General features: G+C 33.2%; 1 protein-coding gene across 1 annotated transcript; it reads left to right on the top strand.

The window, feature by feature from the left end:
• Window positions 1–1,915: 1,915 nt before the first annotated feature.
• LOC136061213 (G-type lectin S-receptor-like serine/threonine-protein kinase SD1-1) lies at window positions 1,916–22,142 on the top strand. Its single transcript, XM_065765634.1, has 6 exons — window positions 1,916–1,946; window positions 20,215–20,372; window positions 20,468–20,678; window positions 21,052–21,289; window positions 21,372–21,522; window positions 21,601–22,142. The coding sequence occupies exons 2-6, from the start codon at window positions 20,220–20,222 to the stop codon at window positions 21,892–21,894; spliced, it is 1,047 nt and encodes a 348-aa protein (XP_065621706.1). The 5' UTR covers window positions 1,916–1,946; window positions 20,215–20,219; the 3' UTR covers window positions 21,895–22,142.
• Window positions 22,143–23,062: the final 920 nt, after the last annotated feature.

The following is a 23,062-nucleotide window of genomic DNA, read 5'->3' as shown; positions in this document are numbered from 1 at the left end:
TACTTCAAAAAACTATTTTATCTATTTTACCACCTTACTTTATAATACACCAAATATCAAATGTTTTATTTTTTTATCACTTCATATAAAATAATATAAAAAACTCATTAAAATAATAAAGGAAGCGAGAGAATTTGATTTTTTTAATTGAAGGAAGAGATATAATCTTAATGAAATATTGTATTTTATTTTTAATGACTTACTACAGTCAACTGGTATAGCCAACTGGTATTTTTACCTGTTACTAGAGTTGCAAAAAATTTAGCTTTAGCTTCTCCAATACACATGATTTTTTGGTTTTTTTTATTTATTTTTTATTTTGCTAAAATAAAATCATCATTGTGAATGTTTTTATTGTTTTTGTTAAGTTTTTGAGTTGGATAGTTACTATTTAGTTGAGACTAGTTAGGCTTATTGAAGAGAAGGGGCCTAAGGTTTTGGAAGAGGGCCCAACTATAAAAATGAAATATATATAATAGCTATAAAAATAAAAAAAATTTGGACCCGGGGGGGCGAGGGGTCTATCCCTATCGGAGACACCACTCTAGCAATGGTACTAATAGTCTAGTGGCTGGAGACTTCACTCTGGCTACCTATGCTAGAGGTTTGATAATCGAAGATGCAATTTTGTCGACTGATGTTGGCGGTTCGGTCACCGGAGTAACCACTCTGACTTTGAGTTCCAACGGCCTGGTCACCAGACCTTTAGCACCGGTGACTTCGATGTTAAGCTATAAGTTTTGGTGGTTTGTTGGAAAATTTTATTTGTTATACCAAAAACCTAAAAATATTTTACATTTGAAAATATTTTACTTCAAAACAAACGGAGCATAATGACAAATTTTATTCGTATGGGTTGTGACCTCCATTGTATTTTTATGGGCTACATAGGTCTAAACCCAAAGGAAGATAGGTTGCATTGACCCATGAAAGGGATGAAACCCAAACCAAAACACTAGCCAACGAGGTAGCCACACAAGGACATGAGGGCCCCTGCAAAAGAGGCCAATAGCTCTAAATTTGTAGAAATTGAGCCCCAGTGAATGCCCACAAGGGTTGATATCATAAACTCAAACTTGTGAAACAGTAAACCTGAGGAAACTAACCCAAAAGAAATATCATGAACCGAGAGAGGCTTGATATGAAAAAAAAATAGAAGGGCTCTAATGACGGACTCAATGGTCTTAGTGTTTGTTGCAAATGGTTGCGAAGTACGACTGTCACTCATTCCAAAGTTAATACTTTAGGATTAAATGGCTTGATCTACAACCCAAGCTTGCAAAGAAGCTTGACTTGTCACAATCAAAACCCCAAGGAGGCAAGGTTTGATAGGAAGTGGAAGAAAATCTAAGAATGTGGCATTCTATTGCAACTCTATTGCAACTGTTGAGCATTGTGTTTGCAAGGAAACAAATATATTCCAAAAGAACGTGAGAGGGTCTACGACAAAGTGAATGTTAAGAATATTTCATCATATCTGTTAGATTAAATGAATAAATTCATCATCTCCTAATAGCTTAAAATTTATAGAAAATCAGTAATTTAACATGGTATAAAAACAAGAGGTCTTGAATTCAATCCCATATATCCCCTTACCTTCTATTTAAATTTTCACATGTTGGGCCCCCACTCAATAGCAACTAAGGTGGCTCACATGCAAAGTGAGAGTTAATAGTTTAAGTTTTGGGGAGAATTGGCAATTTAACAATATCCTTGGACGGCTTGCACACTGAACTAGCTCTATCACTATCTATTACCCTCAACCCCCATTTCATTCGCACAAGTATATGTGCTTGTGCGTGTGAGGGGTATGGGCCAAGGTTTAAGTCTCTAAGAGGGAGCTTCACACACATATACACTTAGATTAGGTTAGAGTAAAATTTCTATCTTATATAAAAAGAACAAGGATATTCCCTACTGTATTTGCAGAACGAAAAACTTGAGAGGTAATATTACTTTCTCTTACCTAATTTGGAAAAGATATGTTGCAAGATTGTTTAATTTTATTTCTAGAATCTTACAGTGCATCTAATATAATTGCTAAAAATATATTTAGGTTTATATTTTATGTAGTGACTCAAAGGTCTGTAAAGCCTGTTAAAGTTAACCATAGACTGCTCTTCTTTTTGATAACAACCTTAGGCTCTTCTATTTTGGTAAAACCTTAGACTCTTCTGTTTCATGTTTTACCTTGAAGACACAATGAGAGTTAGGGTGGCAAATTCAATCCAGACTCATTTGCTTATTCAAATTCACCCGCTAAAATAAGACTCAAACTCACTATTAATTGGGTCAAATAGATATTAATCCAATTAAGCCAAATTAATATGAATATTAATTGAGTTTTAATTAGTTATCCAATTAGAGTGATCCACGTTATCAGAGCCACTTTCTGTGGCTTTCAATTGCTTCTGCTTCTTCCCATGTTTTGTCTTTTTATTGCCCCAACAAACACCCTTGCTTGCTGCCACCACCAGGGGCGGCTTAATTTATTCGGAGGCCTAAGGCAAAAACAAAAATTGAGGCCTTTTATATATTTAAATATGATTTAAAAAAAAATTAAATTAAATTATCTTATTTTAGATGCAAAATTACTATTAATTAACATGAATCATGTAGATTTTTTTTTAAAAGTCTATAGACAAAAAATTTGACAAAACTTTTCACATCTATTGACGTGGCAGATTGATAATTTGATAATGGTAAGTAAAAAAGTGATGTTAGTGTTGGACTTAGATAAAAACTAGTAAAAGTTTGTCAACTCAACTTGTGAAAAATGTTGTGATTTTCTTTTTTGTATTGCTCTTTTTTTTTTTAGAAGCTATATTCATAATATTTTCATAACAAATCTTAGGTGTTAATTTGTTATTGGTTCTAATTTGAACTTATCATTGAAATTAATTTTTTATCATCAATAATACTGTGTAACAACCTATCTCTTAAAATTTATTTTGAAAGTGTTGTGAAAAATATTGTGAACGTAACATTTTTTTTTTTTTTTCATTTGATAAAAATAGACCCAGCCCAAAAGGGTTTCGGTTTTAGGTGTGCATAGACCCTAAATCGAGTCTCTTAGACTCGAAATGCTAGTAAAAAATATAGTTTCAAAACTTTAACTACTAACTAGATAGTTAGAAAAAAAAAAAAAATTAGTTACCTATTTTATCCAATAGAATGCATAGGTGTTTCCTAATTTTCATAGACTTTCTAAAGGGAAAATGTTAATTGACGCCCTAAAAGTATTAGATTAAGAATTATTTTTAATACCATTTTATGAAAAATTATAATTTAACTAATTCTATTAACAATTTTTTTATTTTTTTAATGAAAGTGGTGTTGAATCTTTTTTAACATAGTCAGGGGCGACTTAATGTATTTGGGGGCCTAAGGCAAAAACTAAAATTGAGGCATTTTATATATTTAAATATGATTTTTAAAAAAAATTAAATTAAATTATCTTATTTTAAATGCAAAATTACTACTAATTAACATGAACCATGTAGATTTTTTTTTGAAAGTCTATAGACAAAAATTTTGACAAAACTTTTTACATCTATTGACGTGACAAATTGATAATTTGATAGTGGTAAGTAAAAAGTGATATTAGTGATGGACTTAGATCAAAACTAGTAAAAGTTTGTCAACTCAACTTGTGAAAAATGTTGTGATTTTCTTTTTTGTATTGCTCTTTTTTTTTTTAGAAGCTATATTCATAATATTTTCATAACAAATCTTAGGTGTTAATTTGTTATTGGTTCTAATTTGAACTTACCATTGAAATTAATTTTTTATCATCAATAATACCGTGTAACAACCTATCTCTTAGGATTTATTTTGAAAGTGTTGTGAAAAATGTTTTGAACGTAACATTTTTTTTCTTTTTTTTCATTTGATAAAAAAATATTATTTTATTCATTGACTAATATTTGGACTTAATTAATACTATTATAATATTTTAAAAAACCTCTATTAATTAAAATTTGGGGGCCTTTTTTCTACTTCGGGCCTTAGGCAACCGCATCGGTTGCTTTATATATAGAGCCGGCTCTGGCCACCACAGGCACAAGAACGCCCAACTTTGAAGTTTTGGACTCATATTTTCTCTTATTCCTCAGCCCGCGGTTTCTCTATGGAATGATTCACGAGGGACATGTACCCCACCTGCCAAACTTTTATTCTAAGGAAACGCGGCCTAGCAATCTAAACAAAGTAACAAACACATGGATGGCTCCGCCTAGCCGACAACCCATATTTCTTTCGGACCAAAAAAAACAACCGGCCACCTTTCAAAATAAAATATCCAAATCATCCTTTAACACGCTTCCACGATGTCACTTATCACGTGTCACCCAAAGGTCATTTTCATGTCAGTCCTCTTACATCTGCTTGACGGAAAATTCTCTTTAACGAGGCACATAAAGACAAGCAGGTGGGCCTCACTCACCTCATGTGTTGAGCCCGTCTGCTTGTGAGAGAGCCAGCTCCCTGCTTGATATCATCATGGTGTCACCTTCATGCCACATGCCATGTTAGTAGCGTCTCTTTGGGCCTAAATTTGGCTGGATCCAATCCAATAATTGTCTGAAACTAATAACGTCAGCACCTGTCATTTGCCACGTTTGTAGTCACTTTAGCATCGCATCAACACAGCCACGTATAAAGTGCCATGTTGAACACTTTTGCCATGTAAGCTAGTGACGTCAACATGACATCAGCTACAAGACCCATGCAACATTACCCGGATCCAACACTCTTTTCAAAACCACTTTCTCAAATCGTGCCAGATCTTCTCAAGTTTTATTCCAATTTCAAGGCTTCAACAAGCTTTCTACCTTTAGTGCAGAGCTTCTCTAGGGCTAACCCTACACTCTATTACACTTACAGAAATCTTATTAGGGTTTTTTATATTTCAACACACAAAATCTATTATAGCCATCAAGACTTTATGTTATGGACGTATGTCGTTAGACTAAACCATATAACTCTCGTATGTTTTATCTCTCTCTCTTTCTTAACCTTCTACATCACTACAATATTTCTCTCATTCAATTCGTAAAAGCTTTTCGAAACATTTACGCAAATCTAAAATTGTCTAGACTTGGATTTTGAGCAAACTTGAATCATTTGTAGTGCTTGTAGCAAGTGTGTTTATGACTTTATTCTAGGAAACTTTTCACTACGAGGGTTGCTCTTGGATCTCTCATTCTATCCTCAATGGACCAAGTTACTTTCCATAAGTTAATCCAAGTCCAAAACTTAAAACAAGCATATTCAAGGCTAGTCACTTCGCTCTATTTAACTTCAAAGTAATTCATAATTGCAAAGAAAATAAAATTTTAAGTAAAACATTGGAAGGGAGCCTACTTTCATTAACGTAACAAGGCATACACAATCAAGGATAATTCTAATTTTAAAAAAGAAATCTAAAGGATAAAAAAGGGAGTTTATTTATGTACTTTCTTAAGTGAAGAACAAGGCTTTCTCAAGCGAGTAAAGTACATGCAGGCTCAAGTGGCTCATTAAAGCTTGCTCAAGCAAGACCCCACCTAACTCTCGTTTGAGGCTCACATGAGTGAGACTCGTAAAAAAAAAAATTGCATCCTATTATGATTAGAATTCTACTTGAATCATCTTATGCACAATTTCCAATGAGATAAGAGAGGCAGACAATCAAAGCTTTTAAAGTGAAAACTCATGTCTTTTATCCCATGAGCTTTCATGAGAAAGCCCTTCTAGTTCTATAAAAATCTTGTGATCCAAAGTTTATGTTAAAGATACTCTGATATATACACTGATAAAGATACTCTCATGTTGATGCTAGAATTAAAGTTTTTTTTTTTTTTTTTTTTGGGTTACTGGTTAGAATCCTTTAATGAAATTTATTCCTAATGAGATTAGGATTATGTTTTCAAGGTTTCTAGCATTATTATGGTTCTTGATCTTGAAATTTAAAACCCTTTTGTTTGATATGCAAATCTTTGTTGATAAATTCAAAAGATGTTTTTTTATTTTTTATTATTATTATTTTTTTTATGGAAGAACAATGAAGATGTCAAAAACAGTTATCAAAAAATTCAGAGAAAAATTCAGTTTTGTGAGTTTGGATCGATCAAGAATTCCTTTCGATTGATCAAATGTTCTTTTCGATTGATCGAAGAGGAATCAAGAACTGATCTATTCAGGTAGAAATTCTATGATGGAATTCTTCATTGTCTCAATCAATCGAGAATCCCTTTCAATCGATCGAATGTTCTTTTTGATTGATTGAATAGGAATCGAGAATCAATCGAATGAGATAGTGACTTTGTAATGTATTTCTTCATTTTTTCCATCGATCAAGGAAAAGATTTGACTGATTGAAGGTACTGAATTTTGAATTTTCACTTGCTTTTTGATTAAATGTTAAAACTTTGCTAAAAGGAAAGGTTATGTGTGATGAGATTACACATGTTTCTATATAAAGTGATTAATTTTTATATTCCTTAGAAGTTAAGGACATTTATTAATCATTATCTAACTAAAAGACCTAATGAGATCAAAGATGTTAGTTAAATAGAACTCTTAGTCCTAATTTGTTTAGGACCTCTCTTTTAAGAAACATTCTAATGAGATTGGAATTGTTGTATGATTAAAAATCCTTAATTTACTTTAATTAGAGGTTTTTAATGAGATTAAAATTCTAATTAAAGTTATATAGTTTCTAATGAGATTAGAATACTTTATCTAGTAAATTAAGGATAGAGTTCTTTATAACTAATTTTTGATCCATTAGGGTTTAAGGAATCATAAATAGTTTAGGACTTCCATTTTAGTTAGTGACTCTAATAAGATTAGAGTCTTCAACAAGTGCAAGGTTATTAGTTGTGATGGGATCACAATTATTTAAAGCAAAACCCAAATAATAAGTGGGAGTGTTGAAACAACCTTTTTGTTAAGTTTATTGTAATGTGAATAGATACCTTGTCTTGGCCTTGAGCCTTGCATTCCATGCGGAGGGTATTTACTTCACGGATTACATAATTAAACTTCTTTGTGATTACACAAATATTCGTTATGCTATTGTAACGTGACTTAGTCAGATCACATCGAATTTAAACAATTAAACACATTTCATGTGTAAGGTTAAAATTGTGATAAGATCAAAATAATTTCAAGACAATCAACTTGTTTTAAAATTTCTAGTGGAAGAGAGATACAAGGGTTGGAATTCTTGGATGTAGAGATTAAATGTTAATCTCATATGGATATGATTCACAAGTCCTTGTTAGAATCATTTGATCAGTTCAGATTGTTTTGAAAATAAATTCTTTTTTATATTATCTGAGTTGATAAGTGAGTTCTACGCAATGGACGACATCCTAAAAGCTAAGGTTAGGATCAATATGATTTAATTTAAATTCTTAGCCCTTACCGAAAGGTAAGAGTGGTAAGAAGAGGAATTATAATACTAAATAGTTGGACAAGCTAGTTGCCCTAGTAGTTGCCAAAAGGAAATTAGACTCAAAAGTATGACCAAAAGAAAAGTGTTTCCGTTTTGGTAAAGTTAAGCATTGTCCATGATTGTTTTCTAGATATAAATTTATATGTTTTACTTTTTAAAGAGAAAGTTTCCATCCTTTGGTATTGTATGTTTTGGCACTTATGTCTAGATCTTATTAATCTAAATGATATACAAGATTGGTGAAAGATGGGCTTTTAGAACCATTATTTTGTTATATTCCTAGTCTATGAATTCTATTTAGAGAATAATATGATCTAGGGCTCCTTTTTGTAAAGGAATGAAGTTCCAATAACTTCTTTAAGTCAGTGCATACATAAAGGAGGAATATGGCTCTTTTAAAGGTAAAATGTACTATAAGAAAAATGTTAGAATTTGTTGTAGGACAACCATAAAATACATTTAGAAATGAGATGGTTGTATTAGATACACCACATGACATTATTTTGTAGATAACTATTACACCAGTACAATATCGTAGTGGGAGGATTATCAATTACCAAATAAATTCATACTTTTAGAATAAACTTTTGAAATCATTCCACAAGGATATGAATTTGATCCTCGGTCCTACGTAAAGGCAATAGATGATATGAATATAGATTACTAGATCAAGGTTATGTGAATAGAATTAGATTCTATTTAAAGTCTAGAACTTGTAGAGGCGCCAAGTGGCATTAAGCCTACTGTTTTCAAATAGGTTTACAAGAAAATGAGATTGATAAATTAGAAGGTATAAACCTTCAAAGTCAAGACTAGTGGTGAAAGGATTTGTTCAGAAAGAAATGGTTCGACTATGAAAAGATTTTTTCACTCATAGTCAAGTTTGACTCTATCTAGATTCTCTTATTCATTATATTTCATTTGGATGAAATATGGCCATGGATATCAAGAAAACTTCTTTTAGTAGCAATCTTGAGAAAGACATCTATATGATGTAACTAGACTTGTTCATAGCAAAGAACCAGTAGTGTTTTATATGCAAGTTGCTTAAAGTCAAGTTTGACTCTATCTAGATTCTCTTATTCATTATATTTCATTTGGATGAAATATGGCAATGGGTATCAAAAAAGCTTCTTTTAGTAGCAATCTTGAGGAAAACATCTATATGATGTAACTAGACTTGTTCATAGCAAAGAACCAGTAGTGTTTTGTATGCAAGTTGCTTAAAGTCCATTATAGACTAAAGCAAGCATCTGAATCATAAAATATCATATTTGATCAAGCAATCAAATTGTTTGATTTTAATCAAGTATTAAAAGGCCTTATGTGTGTAGAAACTATATAGAATAATAAATTTCTTAATATATGTTGATGACATTCTAATCATTTAGAATGATGTAGAGTTATTGTCATCAATGGAGTTTTTTGTTGTCTAGTCTAGTGTGATATAAAGTACTTAGGAAAGACTAGTCACATCCTAAGAATTAAACTTTGTTAAAATTCAGAAATTATGATGTTAGGTCTATCTCAAACTGCTTAAATAGATTAGATTCTAGCCAAGTATAGCATGTAATACTTCAAGAAATGATTCTTTACTTTTAAGTTTGAAATTCCTTTATAAAGGACTATAGTCTTAAGACATATAAAAGGAAGAGCATATTAAGACGGTTTCTTATACTATATCAATAGGAAGTCTTTATACTATGCTATATACTAGGCTAAATATTTATTTTGCGGTGGGCATGGTGAGCAAATATCAATTAAATCTAATATCACTTAATATAGTGGAAGTAAAGCATATACTCAAATATCTTAGGAGAATGAGGATTATATGCTTGTCCACCAAAGTGAGGATTTGATGGTTACTGGTTGTACAAATACTGACTTGTAGTTTGATTGTGATTCATGAAGTTGGACTTCAAAATATGTGTTCATCCTAGGTGGTGAAGATACACATTAAGCGTAAGTATTATCTCATTAGAAATATATGAATACGTGAGATGTAGTAGTAGAAAAGATAATTTATGCAATAAATCTGGCTGAAACTTGTTTCCAAACCTTGCCTTAGAGTGACTATGAATTACTTTAAAGGGAAATAAGTGTTGGATATATGGTAAATTGTTTTTGAGAGAAAGTGGGAGATTGTTAGAGTTTATGTCCTAAAATCCAATTTATTGACATGTCATAAATAATTAAATTGTTTAATTATATGAGATTATTTATAAATGAACTAATGGGACATTATCATAGTCCTTAAGATGCATTGTATGTGATTTATGTAATTTAATTACAGAAGATATAAATCACAAGTTCCTTGTAAACTCAAAATATAGTTCATAGTAGGTGATGAAATTGGGCGTTTCATCTGCGAAGACTATAACACATCAACTAAGATGGTTTGTCTTGATCATGGAAGTGGAGACTCCTAGTTGATGTGTTGATGTGTCTTAAGTGTTAAAACATATTGAATTAAACTGCTGTGAGATTAATAATTCAATCAACAACTGTCACCTGAATGATTAATTTCACGACTTCTAATTTCATAGGCTCTTAATCTTGAGAGGATAGTAAACCCAATCATGAAATATAGGTTACTTTGCAATATCAAGAGTGAGATCTAATATTGACGGTTAAAATCTCAGTATGTTGGGTAACCACACGTAGTATTGAGGGAACACATATTCTCAAGATGGAATCCATAATCTCTTTTTATAGAGACACGAAATATCCCCTTGAGATAAGTTTAATGGAAACTGATTATTCATGTTGCCCACTTTAGTAAGGAGTTACTAAAATTTATATTTATTGAAATCGAATTTCAATAAATATGAATAACTAAAATATTAAATTTGGTACTCAAGGATAAAATAGTTGTTTATAAAGTGACAGTTCATTATAATTTTGTTCACTATGGATATTTCATGGAGGGGTCAATTGATATCATTAGAGTCTTGGGATATAATTTATTAATAAGGTCTAGAGTGCAATTATATTTATATAGTGGTATTAAATATAATTAATGGTAACTTTGAACTTGTCAAGAGTTGACAAATAAGACCAAGACCCATTGGAGCTAGATTCTTATTTGTTCCCCTATGGTCTCATCTCAAGCCACAAACTAAAACCCAATTGGGCAGACTCAAAAGGCTAACCCAATTAGATAATCAGTTTTTATTTAATAAGAGTTATTAAATAAAGTAACTACTAAGGTAGTTAGAATGTACGTATGATGAAAAGAAAAGAAAACAGTTTTTCTCTACAATAAGAAGAAGAAGAACAATATCTTTTAAAAAGAACTTTTCTTTGAGAATCAATGTACAAAAAAGACTGATTGAGAGACCACTCTTCTTGGGCACCATGTGGAATTGGTATGTTGATTAGAGGTATTCCCAAGTCTTGGTTTTGAATTTCACTGCATCAAGGTATGTTTTCCATTATTTGTTCTAGAATTCAATGTTACATGTTATCTCTCATGAATGAAGTAGATCCGTGTTTGTTGCTTCCATTGTGTATTTTGTATAAGATGCAAAACTAGATTTTCCAACTGTTTGATCCAAGAAACAAGTGAAGAAAAGTTGTTTCAGTAAACCTCGACACTACTGCTATCAAAGATTAATGAAGAAGCTTGACACAAGCTCGATCTATCGAGAATTACGATTTCAGATTTCACAAATCTCAATTTTGACCCATAATGACTTAAATGATTAGGGTTTCTCTCTCTACAACCCAGAAATGTATAAGGCTTATTTTAAAAGTCATTAAGTAGATCCAGAACTCATATACTCTGTGTGAGGCTACTGCCTTTGTGCGCCTTAGGGTTTTATCACCAAGTGCTTCGTAATCTTCAAGGTTTATGAAGTGAAGAACTTTGCAGCTAACAGCAATCAATCAAGTTACTAGAATTAGTCACGTACTAGGATTCGTACAAAGGAGTTAGGCACAGATTGGAGATTTATGCAACAATAGAAAGAAGTCTGCTACAAGATCAAGTCTAATTGGGTATTAAAGCAAAAGTTCAAGTGTAGGATGGTATTTTGGGATAGGCCACGACAGTGGTAAGATTCCTCATACTTGTAACCGTTTGATTATTGATTAGTAGATTCTTGAGAGCAGTGATCTTAAATTCACCTGATGGGGTTTTTGCCTTGCGAGAGGTTTTCCCCATTTGTCAACAAATCATCGTGTTAATTTATTTTCCGCTGCATATTAGTTATTTGGTGATTTTTTGGTACCTCCATGATTTGCATGTAATTTGACTAATTAATTAACTTGGGTAATTGAATTAGTTAACGGGGATCAATCTATTTTTAGTAAACAAGTGGTATCAAAGCCGACACACTCTGATTAAGTTTTAATATTTGATGCGTGATCCATTGACCCAGTTGTTATGGATCGTGGACAATCATTAATTATACCTCTTCATTTTTATGGTACTAACTATGCATACTAGAAAGTATGCATGAGAGCTTCTTTGCAATCTTTAAATGAAAAGGTATGGCTGGCTGTTGAGGTTGGATGGACCAAACTTACTAAACTGCCAGCATGTTAGGATGATGACAAGATCAAAGCTGCAAATTTCAACAATTGAGCATTGAATGTCTTATTTAGTTTTGCGACTAACGAGGACTTTAAGAAGATCTCATCCACTGAGAGTGCTAAGGAATCATGGAAAATCCTTTAAAACTCTTATGAAGGTACCAAAGTTGTAAAAGATTCCAAGCTTCAAAGCCTGACCACTAGCTTTGAAGAAATCAGGATGGATGATGATGAGACATTTGATGAATTCTATGCCAAGCTCAAGGGCATAGTAAATTTAGCTTTCAACTTAGGTAAAAAGATTCCAGAACCTAAGATTGTAAGGAAAATCCTCAGATCACTTCCAGAGCGGTTCTATGCTAAGATCACTGCCATAGAAGAATCAAAGGACATTGACACTATTCCTTTGACATACTAATAGGAAATCTGTAAACCTATGAATTAGGTTTAGTAAGGATTGGCATGGGAAGCAAGAGCAAAAATATGGCTCTAAAATCCAAGAATGATGAAGGAGACGAGTTGTCTAAAGATGAGAACTCAAAATTTAAATCTTACATTACTAGAAAATTCACGAATGCCAATGTCAAGGCAAATGACAAGGATCACAAACAGTCTGGATTCTCTCAATTTAAGTCTCAAGATAAATTCAAGAAAGAATCTAAAGAAGTTGGAGAAGTAGCAACACTCTAGCTAGTCCAAAGTGTTATGGGTGTCAAGGGTATGGACACAAGAAAACCTAAAGAACTAGTTGATGAGGAAGAAGAACTGATGGAGTCAAAATTTAAGAAGATGGATGAAGCGGATGACATCCATACTACCTACTTAAAGCTTTACAAGAATTCTGAGAAGCATGAGAAGTTTAATAGGCTAGCCACAAGGAAGCTGAGTGAAGTGGAGTTAGAACGAGAAGAACTCTCCACTAAAATTGATGAAGAAAATCAAATCATAGGAGCACTACGGTTCGAAAAAAAACTTCCTGGCTGAGAAGACCAAGAAACTAGATGCAGAATTGTTCTAAGTAAAGGCTCAACTAAAAAGAGCTTCAAGTGCCAAGCTGGATGAAATGCTCAACTTCCAAAAGGCTGCATTTGACAAAATAGGTCTCGGGTAGTACTTCCTCTAGTGCTTTACGTAATGTCAATTTTGTGCCTCCTTCTAATTCTAAATCTGAGAAAAATGAGCCTAAGATAGAAATAGTTATTGAGGATAAAAATGATAAGGGAAAATCCATTCTAGGAGCACCTCCTAAAATTGTTAAGAAGGAGACTAAGCAGAACAATCGTCACTTTTTTAATAAGAAGTCTCAACCAAAGAAACCACAATTCTATCATCACTATGGAGTATTGTAACACACTCATCTAAATTGCTATAAGTGGCTTGCTACTCAACAAAGTAATAGTGTGTCATCCTTTAGAGGTCAAAATCAATTTCAAAACTCTTTGGCTCCTCTTGGAGAACTTCTTAAGGTTGTCATTTTTCTAAGTAACTTTAATGGGTTTAATCCTCCCTCTTATCCACCTTAGCAGAGGTCTTAGAAAAAGAAGATTTCTCCTTCCTCCAAGTCTCCTATTTGGAAGGAAAAAGACTCCTCTAAGTGATTCATTCACTTATCTTGCATCTCTTATGTGCATTTGTTGTTCTGAGTTAGTTTTGTGTTTATTGCTTTTTAATATGCTTGTTTGTTTATGTTTTGTTTTTTTTTTAATACAAAAAATGGAAAAATTTGAAAAATACAAAAACAGTGTGTACCTTTAGATGACCATTGAAATAAGGTTTCTTAACTTTGTATCTCTTGTAGCTTAGATGAGCATCTTCATGCACAACTAAGCAATGTGTGCTTTGTGGCTCGTTATGTGATTTGCATGATTTGATTAATCTTTTATCATTCATATCTTTACTACCCTTTTTGATGGGAAGGACTAAAAAATCCTAAGAAAAATGCATAAATAACCATCTCACCACTAAAAATTGTCAATCATACAACATCTATGTGCAATTCATAAAAACCATGCTCGGTAAGGTATAGCACTTGCACAACAAGAATAAGATGTTTGACTAACATAAATGGGTTTTTCTTTTCTCTCTCCTATATGCCCATGCATGATATGAATTTTTATGCTTAAAAGAAAAATATGCAAAGAATATGAAAAGCAAAAAGAATCAAAATGCTTTTACATATGGTTGCAAGCGTGTTTCTAAGAGATGTGAGAGTTATATGATGTACCTTAAAGGTGATGGTCCCCATCAAACAACTATGATTGTGTATGAATGTTCTTGATTCTCTCATATCATTATTTTCATATGATAAGACACTTATGCTTTCTTGCAAAAGTTTCACACAAAACACACAAACTTTTTCTACTCTTGATAATATTGTACAAGTACAATGTGATTTGGCCATCACAAGGAATACATATGGTAGTATAAGCTTACTAAGCTGTCTTAACTTATTTTAAAATTGGTTAGAATTGTTTAGTGTTTGCGGATCTAGAAATGCTTTGCGCCTAGATTTTTTGATGTGTTCGAGTGCTTAACATGCTTATTTGATGTTTGGTATGGTGTTTATCTTGCTTGCATTCATATCATGTCGGTTCTCCCTTGAAATTTCATGTTTTTGTGCTACTCAATACTAGCTCGATAGCTGGCTTGATAGCTACTAGATACCTCTCAACATAAGCCTCTTCTGTCGAGGTTTTCTATTTTCTCGATACCTCTCGACACATAACCCGATCCATCAAGCCATATTTCTAAACTCTCTATTTGATTGACATTTGCTTGACACATACCTCAATTCATCGAAGTTTTTAGCCTTTGACACCTCCTCAACACCTCTCAATACATTGAGCTTTTATTCTCGACACCTTCTCGACGCCTGCTCAATCAATCGAGATACCTGATTCTATATATACTTGAGGGTCAATTCGATTTTGTTCTCACTTAAACACTTCGATACTTCTCTCTTCTCTCTCAATCCAAAACCTTTTTCTTCACTAAAATCCTTCTTCCCTCCTCTTTTTTGGACTTTTTCAAGCTTCAATTCGTTGGTAAGAGGTCTTAATCCCTTCTATTCTTCTTTCCTCATGAATTTCATGCATTTAGACCTAGGGTTTTCAAAAAAAATTTGGGAAAATTGGGGTTTTTGTGTTTTTACTAAAATTTTTAGGTTGGATTTTGTAGTAATGATCTCACATGCTCATGCCTTACATTCTTTAGCATTTTTTCATATGTTCATGCACTCTAAGATTGTGTGACTGATTATTAACTGTGAGTGTTATAGTTTGGATTTGGTTTTTGCCCATGATGCTCTTCTTTTGGCACGTAACATGCTCATGCATTTCCATGCATTGTTCTTTTCTTTCCTTCTTTCTTGAGACTATGTTCTAGTGTGTTTTTGTCTCTTTTCTATAGCATTCCTTCTATGGCACCCAAAAAGTTTGCCCCTTTTAAGAATCCCATCTCACATCATGGTTTTCTTCCTCTTCTTCTTCTTCTTCTTCTTCTTCTTCTTCTTCTTCTTCTCATTTTATTAGGGAAATGTTCCATGATTCAAAACCCCAAAAGGATTTTAAGGAGAACTTTTATGACCGGTCAATTCATTCGGAACGGTAAGTTATTCTGTCTAATTTTTCAGGCACTCCTCTACTAGATGCATTTAGCACTTAGGGCTAGGAATCTCTCTATGAGAAACCTTCTAGATGTCCCAGAGTGTTTATATAGGAGTTCTACTCCAACATACACACTATCGATATCTCTATTCCTCAGTTTACTACAGTATTTCGAGGAACACATATAGTAGTTACACCAGAGTTCATTTTCGAGGCACTACATGTTCCTAGGGTAGCTCATCTAGACTATCCTGGTGCATCTCGTCTTTGTTCTATATCTCTAGACGAGCTTGCCTCACGTTTTTGTGGGCAGCCCATGTTGTAGGGTGATACTCTTAACTTCACCACTCACGATTTTGCTAAGGGTCCAAGGATCTTTAATATGATAATGACCTTTGTTCTCACTCCATGGTTTCACTATAACACTATCATTAAGCCTCATGTTCATTTTATTTTCTCTCTCTTGGAAGGTCTATCTATAGATCTTCCCTCACATATGATAGTATCTATGATTGATATCTATCAAGACACTACTACACGTAATAAGCTAATCTTCCCTTCAGCTCTCACATGCATTCTCACACACATGCACATTCCTATTCCTTCTTCACCTCTCTTCTCTTTCATGGGTGCTATTAGTAAGGAATCTATGTAGAGGAATGCTACACAGCTGGCGGCCAAGGCTAAACGGCCTCGTTAGGAGTCTACTCCCACCCAACAGGAGGAGGCTAACATATGAGCTGCTAAGGATGCTGCCTATGCCTCTTGACCCTCTTTTATGTCTGCTCCATCTTCTTCTTCTAGAGTAGAGGCATCTCTTGCTGCCATCATGGATCAGCTTGAGCTTATGCGTGCTGATTTTGGTAGTCGTCTTGACCATCTTTCTGATGAGATGTGTCAGATGAATACCAGGGTTAGTCGTATTGCTCGTCGACAGTCCTGTCTTGGTGGCTTTGCTTCTTCTCCCTTGCCTAATTCTTCAGTGGAGTCCTCTGATAGTGGAGATGATGATAGTGATGATGCTTTTGGCTCTACACATGATGATGAGATGACTGTCTGTCAATGATTCACCCTTTGTCACTTGTGACAAAAATGGGGAGTATTTTTGGTTATGAGAGAGTAGTCTTGTTGTTAAGGGGAGAGCTAGACTAGTGATAAGGGGAGAGTACTTTTAAGATATGTAATGAGATTTTTGATGTGTAGTTCTCATTACATATACCTTGGTCTTGTGACCTTTTTACATACATTGTACTTCTCTTGTTATATATGATGATGATGTATGTTTTCACCTTTATCTCACATGTGTTGTTTCTTTTTTCTCTTTATACACATGTCTCTTGTTTTATATAACTTGTCTATATTTCACACTCGATGTCTTGATGGTTCTTCTTTAGTGTTTCAGCTAAGACAAGTTGCAAGTCTTTCATACTGTGATCTCTCTTCTTGCAAAGTTTTTTAGGAGTTCATTGAAGTTAGACTTATGAAATTTTTAGCGCAATGATTAGGGAGATTGTTGTTTAATACTTCTCTCATAATTATGCTTGTGGTTTTGTCTTGGATTGCTAAAGGGGGAAATTGTTAGAGTCATATTTTCTGTGTAATTGGCTAATCCTTTGATAAAATGCCCTTTACTTGTAATTGGATAGATCTAAGTTGAGTTTAATTTATCAAGAAGTATGTTGTTCTAACTTTTCAAGTGGTACCATTAAAGACATGAAGTTTGATCCAAGAAACAAGTGAAGAAAAACTGTTTCATTAAAACTCAACACTAGCTTGATACTACCTGCTATTGAGGATTAATGAAGAAGTTGGATACAAGCTAGACACAAACTTGATCTATCAAGAATTATAGATTTCAGATTTCTCAAATCTAAATTTCGGCTCATGATGACTTGAATGATTAGGGTTTCTCTCTCTACAACCCTATAGAAATATAAGGCTTATTTTAAAAGTTATCAAGTACGGAAACAAAGATCTAGAACTCATATATTTTGTGTGAAGCTACTGCATTTAAGCACCTTAGGGTTTTATAATCAAGTGCTTACTGATCTTCATTATTTATGAAGTGAAGAACTTTGCAGCCAACAACAATCAATCAAGTTGTTGAAATTAGTCACGTACTAGAATCTATGCAAAAAAGTTAGTTACAGATTGGATATTTGTGCAACAAAGGAAAGAAGCCCACTACAAGATCATCAAGTCCAATTGGGTATTGGAGCCAACATTCAACTATAGGTTGGTATTTTAGGATAGATTAAGGTAGTGGTAAGATTCCTCATACTTATAACCACTTGATTATTGATTAATGGATTCTTAGGAGTGGTGACCTTAAATTCATTTGGTGGAGTTTTTGCCTTACGAGAGATTTTTCCCATTTGTCAATAGATTACTGTGTTAATTTATTTTCATATTAGTTATTTGGTGATTTGTTGGTGCCTCCACGATTTTCATGTAATTTGACTTAATTAATCAATTTGGATAATTGAATTAATTAACTGGGGTCAATTTATTTTAACTCAACCGGGTGAATTTAAGGGTATAAGGGTATACCTGGTCGACCCATTAAGGGTATGTCTGGTTTCCCTATTAAAAAATATAGAAATAGAATGATCATGGAGTCACATTTCCTGCGCGCTTGAAGGAAAGTGATTAGTCACATTTCATTCACCATCACCTAACAGGTAAATTCTTTGTTCTATGATTATATCCTCTTAGTCTTGCCACAATCCTTTTATATACATACATTTAAGCTACTTTTAAGTCTCATTCCATATGAATTCTATTCTACAATTAAAAAAAAAAAAAAAAAAAAACTGCATGAATGCTATTAAAGCAACATCTTCGCTTTACCCTCGACTAAACTTTGCTTGCCAATTCTTCAAGCCTACTCAATCGACTTGTTAAATTCTGCTTGAGCAAGACCTTTCTGGTAGGTTTAGTCAATTTAAGTCTAATACATTAATACCCCTGCACCCTGCATAAACTGCTTCTGACCTTTGCTACTGTTAATTTGCACCAGTCTCGTCTCTTATTCTAGCTTTCCTTCTCGCTTGAATTGTCATTGATCTTGGCCTTTAATTCTACAAAACTTGTTTCGTATGTATAATCGTAAATTCTTGATTCTTGCTGCATCTCATTTAGGATTTTGACTTGGGATTTTATTTTATTACTCTTGGGATTGACTGACTTTGTTTCTACCTTACTGAAGCATTTAGCAAAATGTTCATGTTTTTTTATTTGACTCTGGTTACTGCTTAGTGGGAAAAAATTTGGAAGGTCATATATTCACCGCCCTCGTCACTTGCACATTGGCTTGATAATATGCCACAATCACAGTTTTTGGGTTAACCTCAATTTCCAAGCAGTATGGTTGTTTTGTTTGGCATATTAATTGATTATTCATGAATTTCTTGCATTTTGGACAGCATACGAACAACATCTTATGTTCTTCAACTTCGCGCATTTGGTATCAGAATTAGTTTTTGCTTCGGGTCTTTCGAGTGTCAATTTTGTGCGTTCTATTTTTGGAGCATCTCCTTGGTACCGTTGCTACACATAGTGCTAATGGCACTTAGTGCCCTATGCCCATGTCAAACATTTATTGGTATCTTCTTGCATGCTACATCTTTGTTGGCATCTATACACTACTCTATGGTGGGTCATTTTTTTCACTGCCTTGTTTAAGCTAAACTATTACCTTTAGACTATCCTTTGTCATCTTTGTCAACGAAATTTAAAAATCTGGTTAAAGTCTCGTTAATTGAAGAGGCTCGCTCAAGTGAAAACCAAGGCTCACTCAAGGGAACAAATACTTGCGGCCCAAGCGGCAAGCGAGGCCTCGCCTGATCCTCACTCAACCCTTGCTTCAGCGACAATTACAGAAACAAAATTCCAATCCTATTCTGATTAGAATTCTAACCCTACATGTTAACACCTATTTAAACCATCTAAGCATGATTTACAATGAGGTTATATAGGCAAAAACTGAAAGATTTTAGAGAGAAAACCATGCCTTTCATTCTATGAGCTATCTTTAAGGTCGCCTTCTAGTTTTTTTTAAGAGCTTGTGATCTGAAGTTTGAAACCACACAGACCCTTTCTTCCATTGAGTTAATTGTAGATCAAATCTTCAAGTAGGTGTCGTAGACTGCATTAGAGTTTCTAGTTTGTTGACGTGGACAAATCATTTGTGAGGAAATCCAAAAATGCAGTTCAGAGTTCTGAAGTGTTTGATGTCACAGCAGTGAGTTATCTTCTGGGATTAAAGAGTCTAGATACAAAGGTTTTGGGCAAGATTCTAAAACTCATTTTATAATGGATTGCCTTAGTTAGGATAGGTTACCCTTGGTATAAGTTACCATTGTAATGGTTTCCCCTTTTGGTGAGTTCTCCATTGGTTTTCCACTTCAATATCATAATGTGTCTCATGCTTTTATTGATTTTATTATTTTGCAATATGACATGGTAACTTGTTGTTTTGATTGTTAATATTGACACTTTGGATCATATAATTGATTTAATTTGAAATTAAATAATAATTCAACTGTATAATTGATGAGTCTAACTGAATTTAAAAGTTGTCATTATTCTAGTTTATTTTGTATAATGTGAAGTCCATCTTGCTCTTATCAGATCAAATGGAGAACAGTATCATGTTAGACCAAAACATTGAACTCCAAAGTGAAGACTTAGAGGTCCCATTCTTCAGCCTAGCTACCATAGTCATTGCCACTAACAACTTTTCAAGCGATAACAAACTAGGTGAAGGAGGCTTTGGACTTGTATACAAGGTAAATATACAAGATAATTTTATAAAGACCACCGAAAAAGCAATTATCAGCATATTCTATATCAATAAAATCCACTTACAAGTGTGAATTTCCAGGGTACACTAACAGATGGACATGAAATTGCTGTGAAAAGGCTTTCACGAAGTTCTATACAAGGATTAAATGAGTTTAAAAATGAAGTTATATTGATTGCCAAATTGCAACACCGTAATTTGGTTAGGCTTTTGGGCTATTGCATTGATGGAGATGAGGCAATGCTAATCTATGAATACATGCCCAACGGAAGCTTAGACTCCTTCATTTTTGGTTTGAACTTCTCAAAAACTTATTAATTTTTTCCAAACTTAATGAAATTCTTTTAGGACAAAGTTTCTCCAAACCAATTTTGAGAAAAGTTCCTCCAACTCACTATGTGACAACTTAAAAAATTACCTTTATTTACTCTTTGTCACAAATCTACTTAATAGTCATATGACATGTTTAAATTATTTAATGAATCATGTAATTTAATACTTATGGATGGTTTTATGAACAACCACATAATGGATGGGAGGAGATTTTTCAAACCTGGTTTAGAGGAAATATTTGTCCCCTTATTATTATTATATAAATAAATTTCAATTTTGTGTTTTATTGTCCAAGTTGGACTTTGTATTAACACAAATGAGAAACTTGCCAGATGAAACGAGAGCTAAAGTTTTAGGTTGGTCTATACGCTTCAACATTATTTGTGGGATTGCGCGAGGGCTTCTCTATCTTCATGAGGACTCTAGATTGAGAATTATACATAGAGATCTCAAAGCAAGTAATGTTTTACTTGATAGTAAGATGAACCCAAAAATTTCTGACTTTGGCATGGCTAGAATTTTTGGTGGAGATCAAACTGAAGGAAATACAGAGAGAGTGGTTGGAACTTAGTAAGAATTCTTAACACACTCTATTATCAACATTTCTTTTTTTAACACTCAAAAGAGTTTCATTCTTAATGATGTTTTGCAGTGGTTATATGGCACCCGAATATGCCATTGATGGTCTATTTTCAGTAAAATCAGATGTATTTAGTTTTGGAATATTGTTGCTAGAGATATTAAGTGGAAAGAAAAATCGAGGGTTTATCCATCCTGGCCAAAGTCTAAACCTTGTTGCACATGTAAGTTCTCAAAAGCATTGACTAATCGTTTTACATATAATGATACAGATAATGATAAGAAAATTTTAAATGTTTTAGGCATGGAATTTATGGAAAGAATGCAGGTCTTTAGAACTACTTGATACTTGCTTAGAAGACTGTTGCATCATATTGGAGTTTGTTCGTTGCCTCCATATAAGTTTCTTATGTTTGCAACAACATCATGAAGATCGGCCTAACATGTCATCTGTGGTTATGATGTTGCACGGTGAGAGTTTATTACCTGAACCTAAAGAGCCTGCTTCCTTTATAGGAAAAAGATTATCTTTATCAAGCAAGAACCAATCACCCTCACCCAATGAAATTACTATTACACTGTTAGAGGCTCGATAGCCAAACTTCATATCCATTGCATTAAACTAAGTGCTACGTCCAAGACATTTTCACAATAAATCTTAGGTAATAAGTTATTACTTGATATTACTGGTAGGCTAGAAAGTAATTTTTGTGGTGGGTTCAGATTAAAACCAATAACTACCTGCCATGTATCATTTGTTGTAAAAGTGTTATTTAAATATTGTGAACATAAAATTTATCTTTTACATATCCTATAATTGATATTTATATTGGACATTTTTTAAGTTAAACACAATTGTATTCCCCTAGAATGTGACATTAGTCTTATATAAATGATAAAGGCTTAAAATGGCCTCTTCAATAACAAAAAAGGTTTAAGGCTACTTGTAATCTATTTAACCAATTTATTAACATAGAAAAAAATAGTTCTAATTCAAAAATGTCTCCCTTAAGATGGTGGCTGAGAGCCACTGATGACCATGCTTAGTGGAAAGTGGTAAGAATTAAGAAACCAACATATGATTGGCACGTGAGCAATCAAAATAAAATTTGTTGTTTTATTGCTTTATGTTGTTTATGAGATATTACATCATCAAATTTATTAGGGTTCAAAGATGTGTTTGCAAATCCTAATGAAAAACTATGTCAAAATTAAGTTGCGTTAATAAAATTGTATTAGACTCATATTAGGGTTGAGTCTGGATCAAAAGCCCCTCAAAAACAACAAAATTTCCATATGCTCAAATTTCAAAAGCTTATGAGCTTTTGCCCATATATTTTTCCATGATAACTTTTGCCCATATCTGGGCCTTTCAAATAAACTCAACTTTGACTTGATTTGGATTTGAAATGAATGAGATATAGTTATCTAAAGATGGCATAGTGTGACTATCTCATTTTCTGACTAAATTTAGACTAAACTAATTGGTCTTGGAAATCCTTAGGGGTGTAGTGGTGTGTATGTGTATGAAGTCACCACTTATTTTACTAAAAATAATAATATAACCGTGGATGAATATACATCTTTATTGATATCAAATTGAATTATATCATTATATCAATAGAAAATAAAAATTACAAGGTTTTGGTCCTACATCATTCATTCCTAGTTACTATCTAAAAAATAAAGGAATTGGTCTTAAAACTAGATATTCGAATCCGAAGACTAGGTTACGAATATCAAAAGGTGTTTCATACGTATTCC

This window comes from Quercus suber, unplaced genomic scaffold, assembly GCF_002906115.3.
Source record: "Quercus suber isolate HL8 unplaced genomic scaffold, Cork oak 2.0 scaffold_644, whole genome shotgun sequence".
NCBI lineage: Eukaryota > Viridiplantae > Streptophyta > Magnoliopsida > Fagales > Fagaceae > Quercus > Quercus suber.
This window is presented reverse-complemented; position numbering and strand designations above follow the sequence as displayed.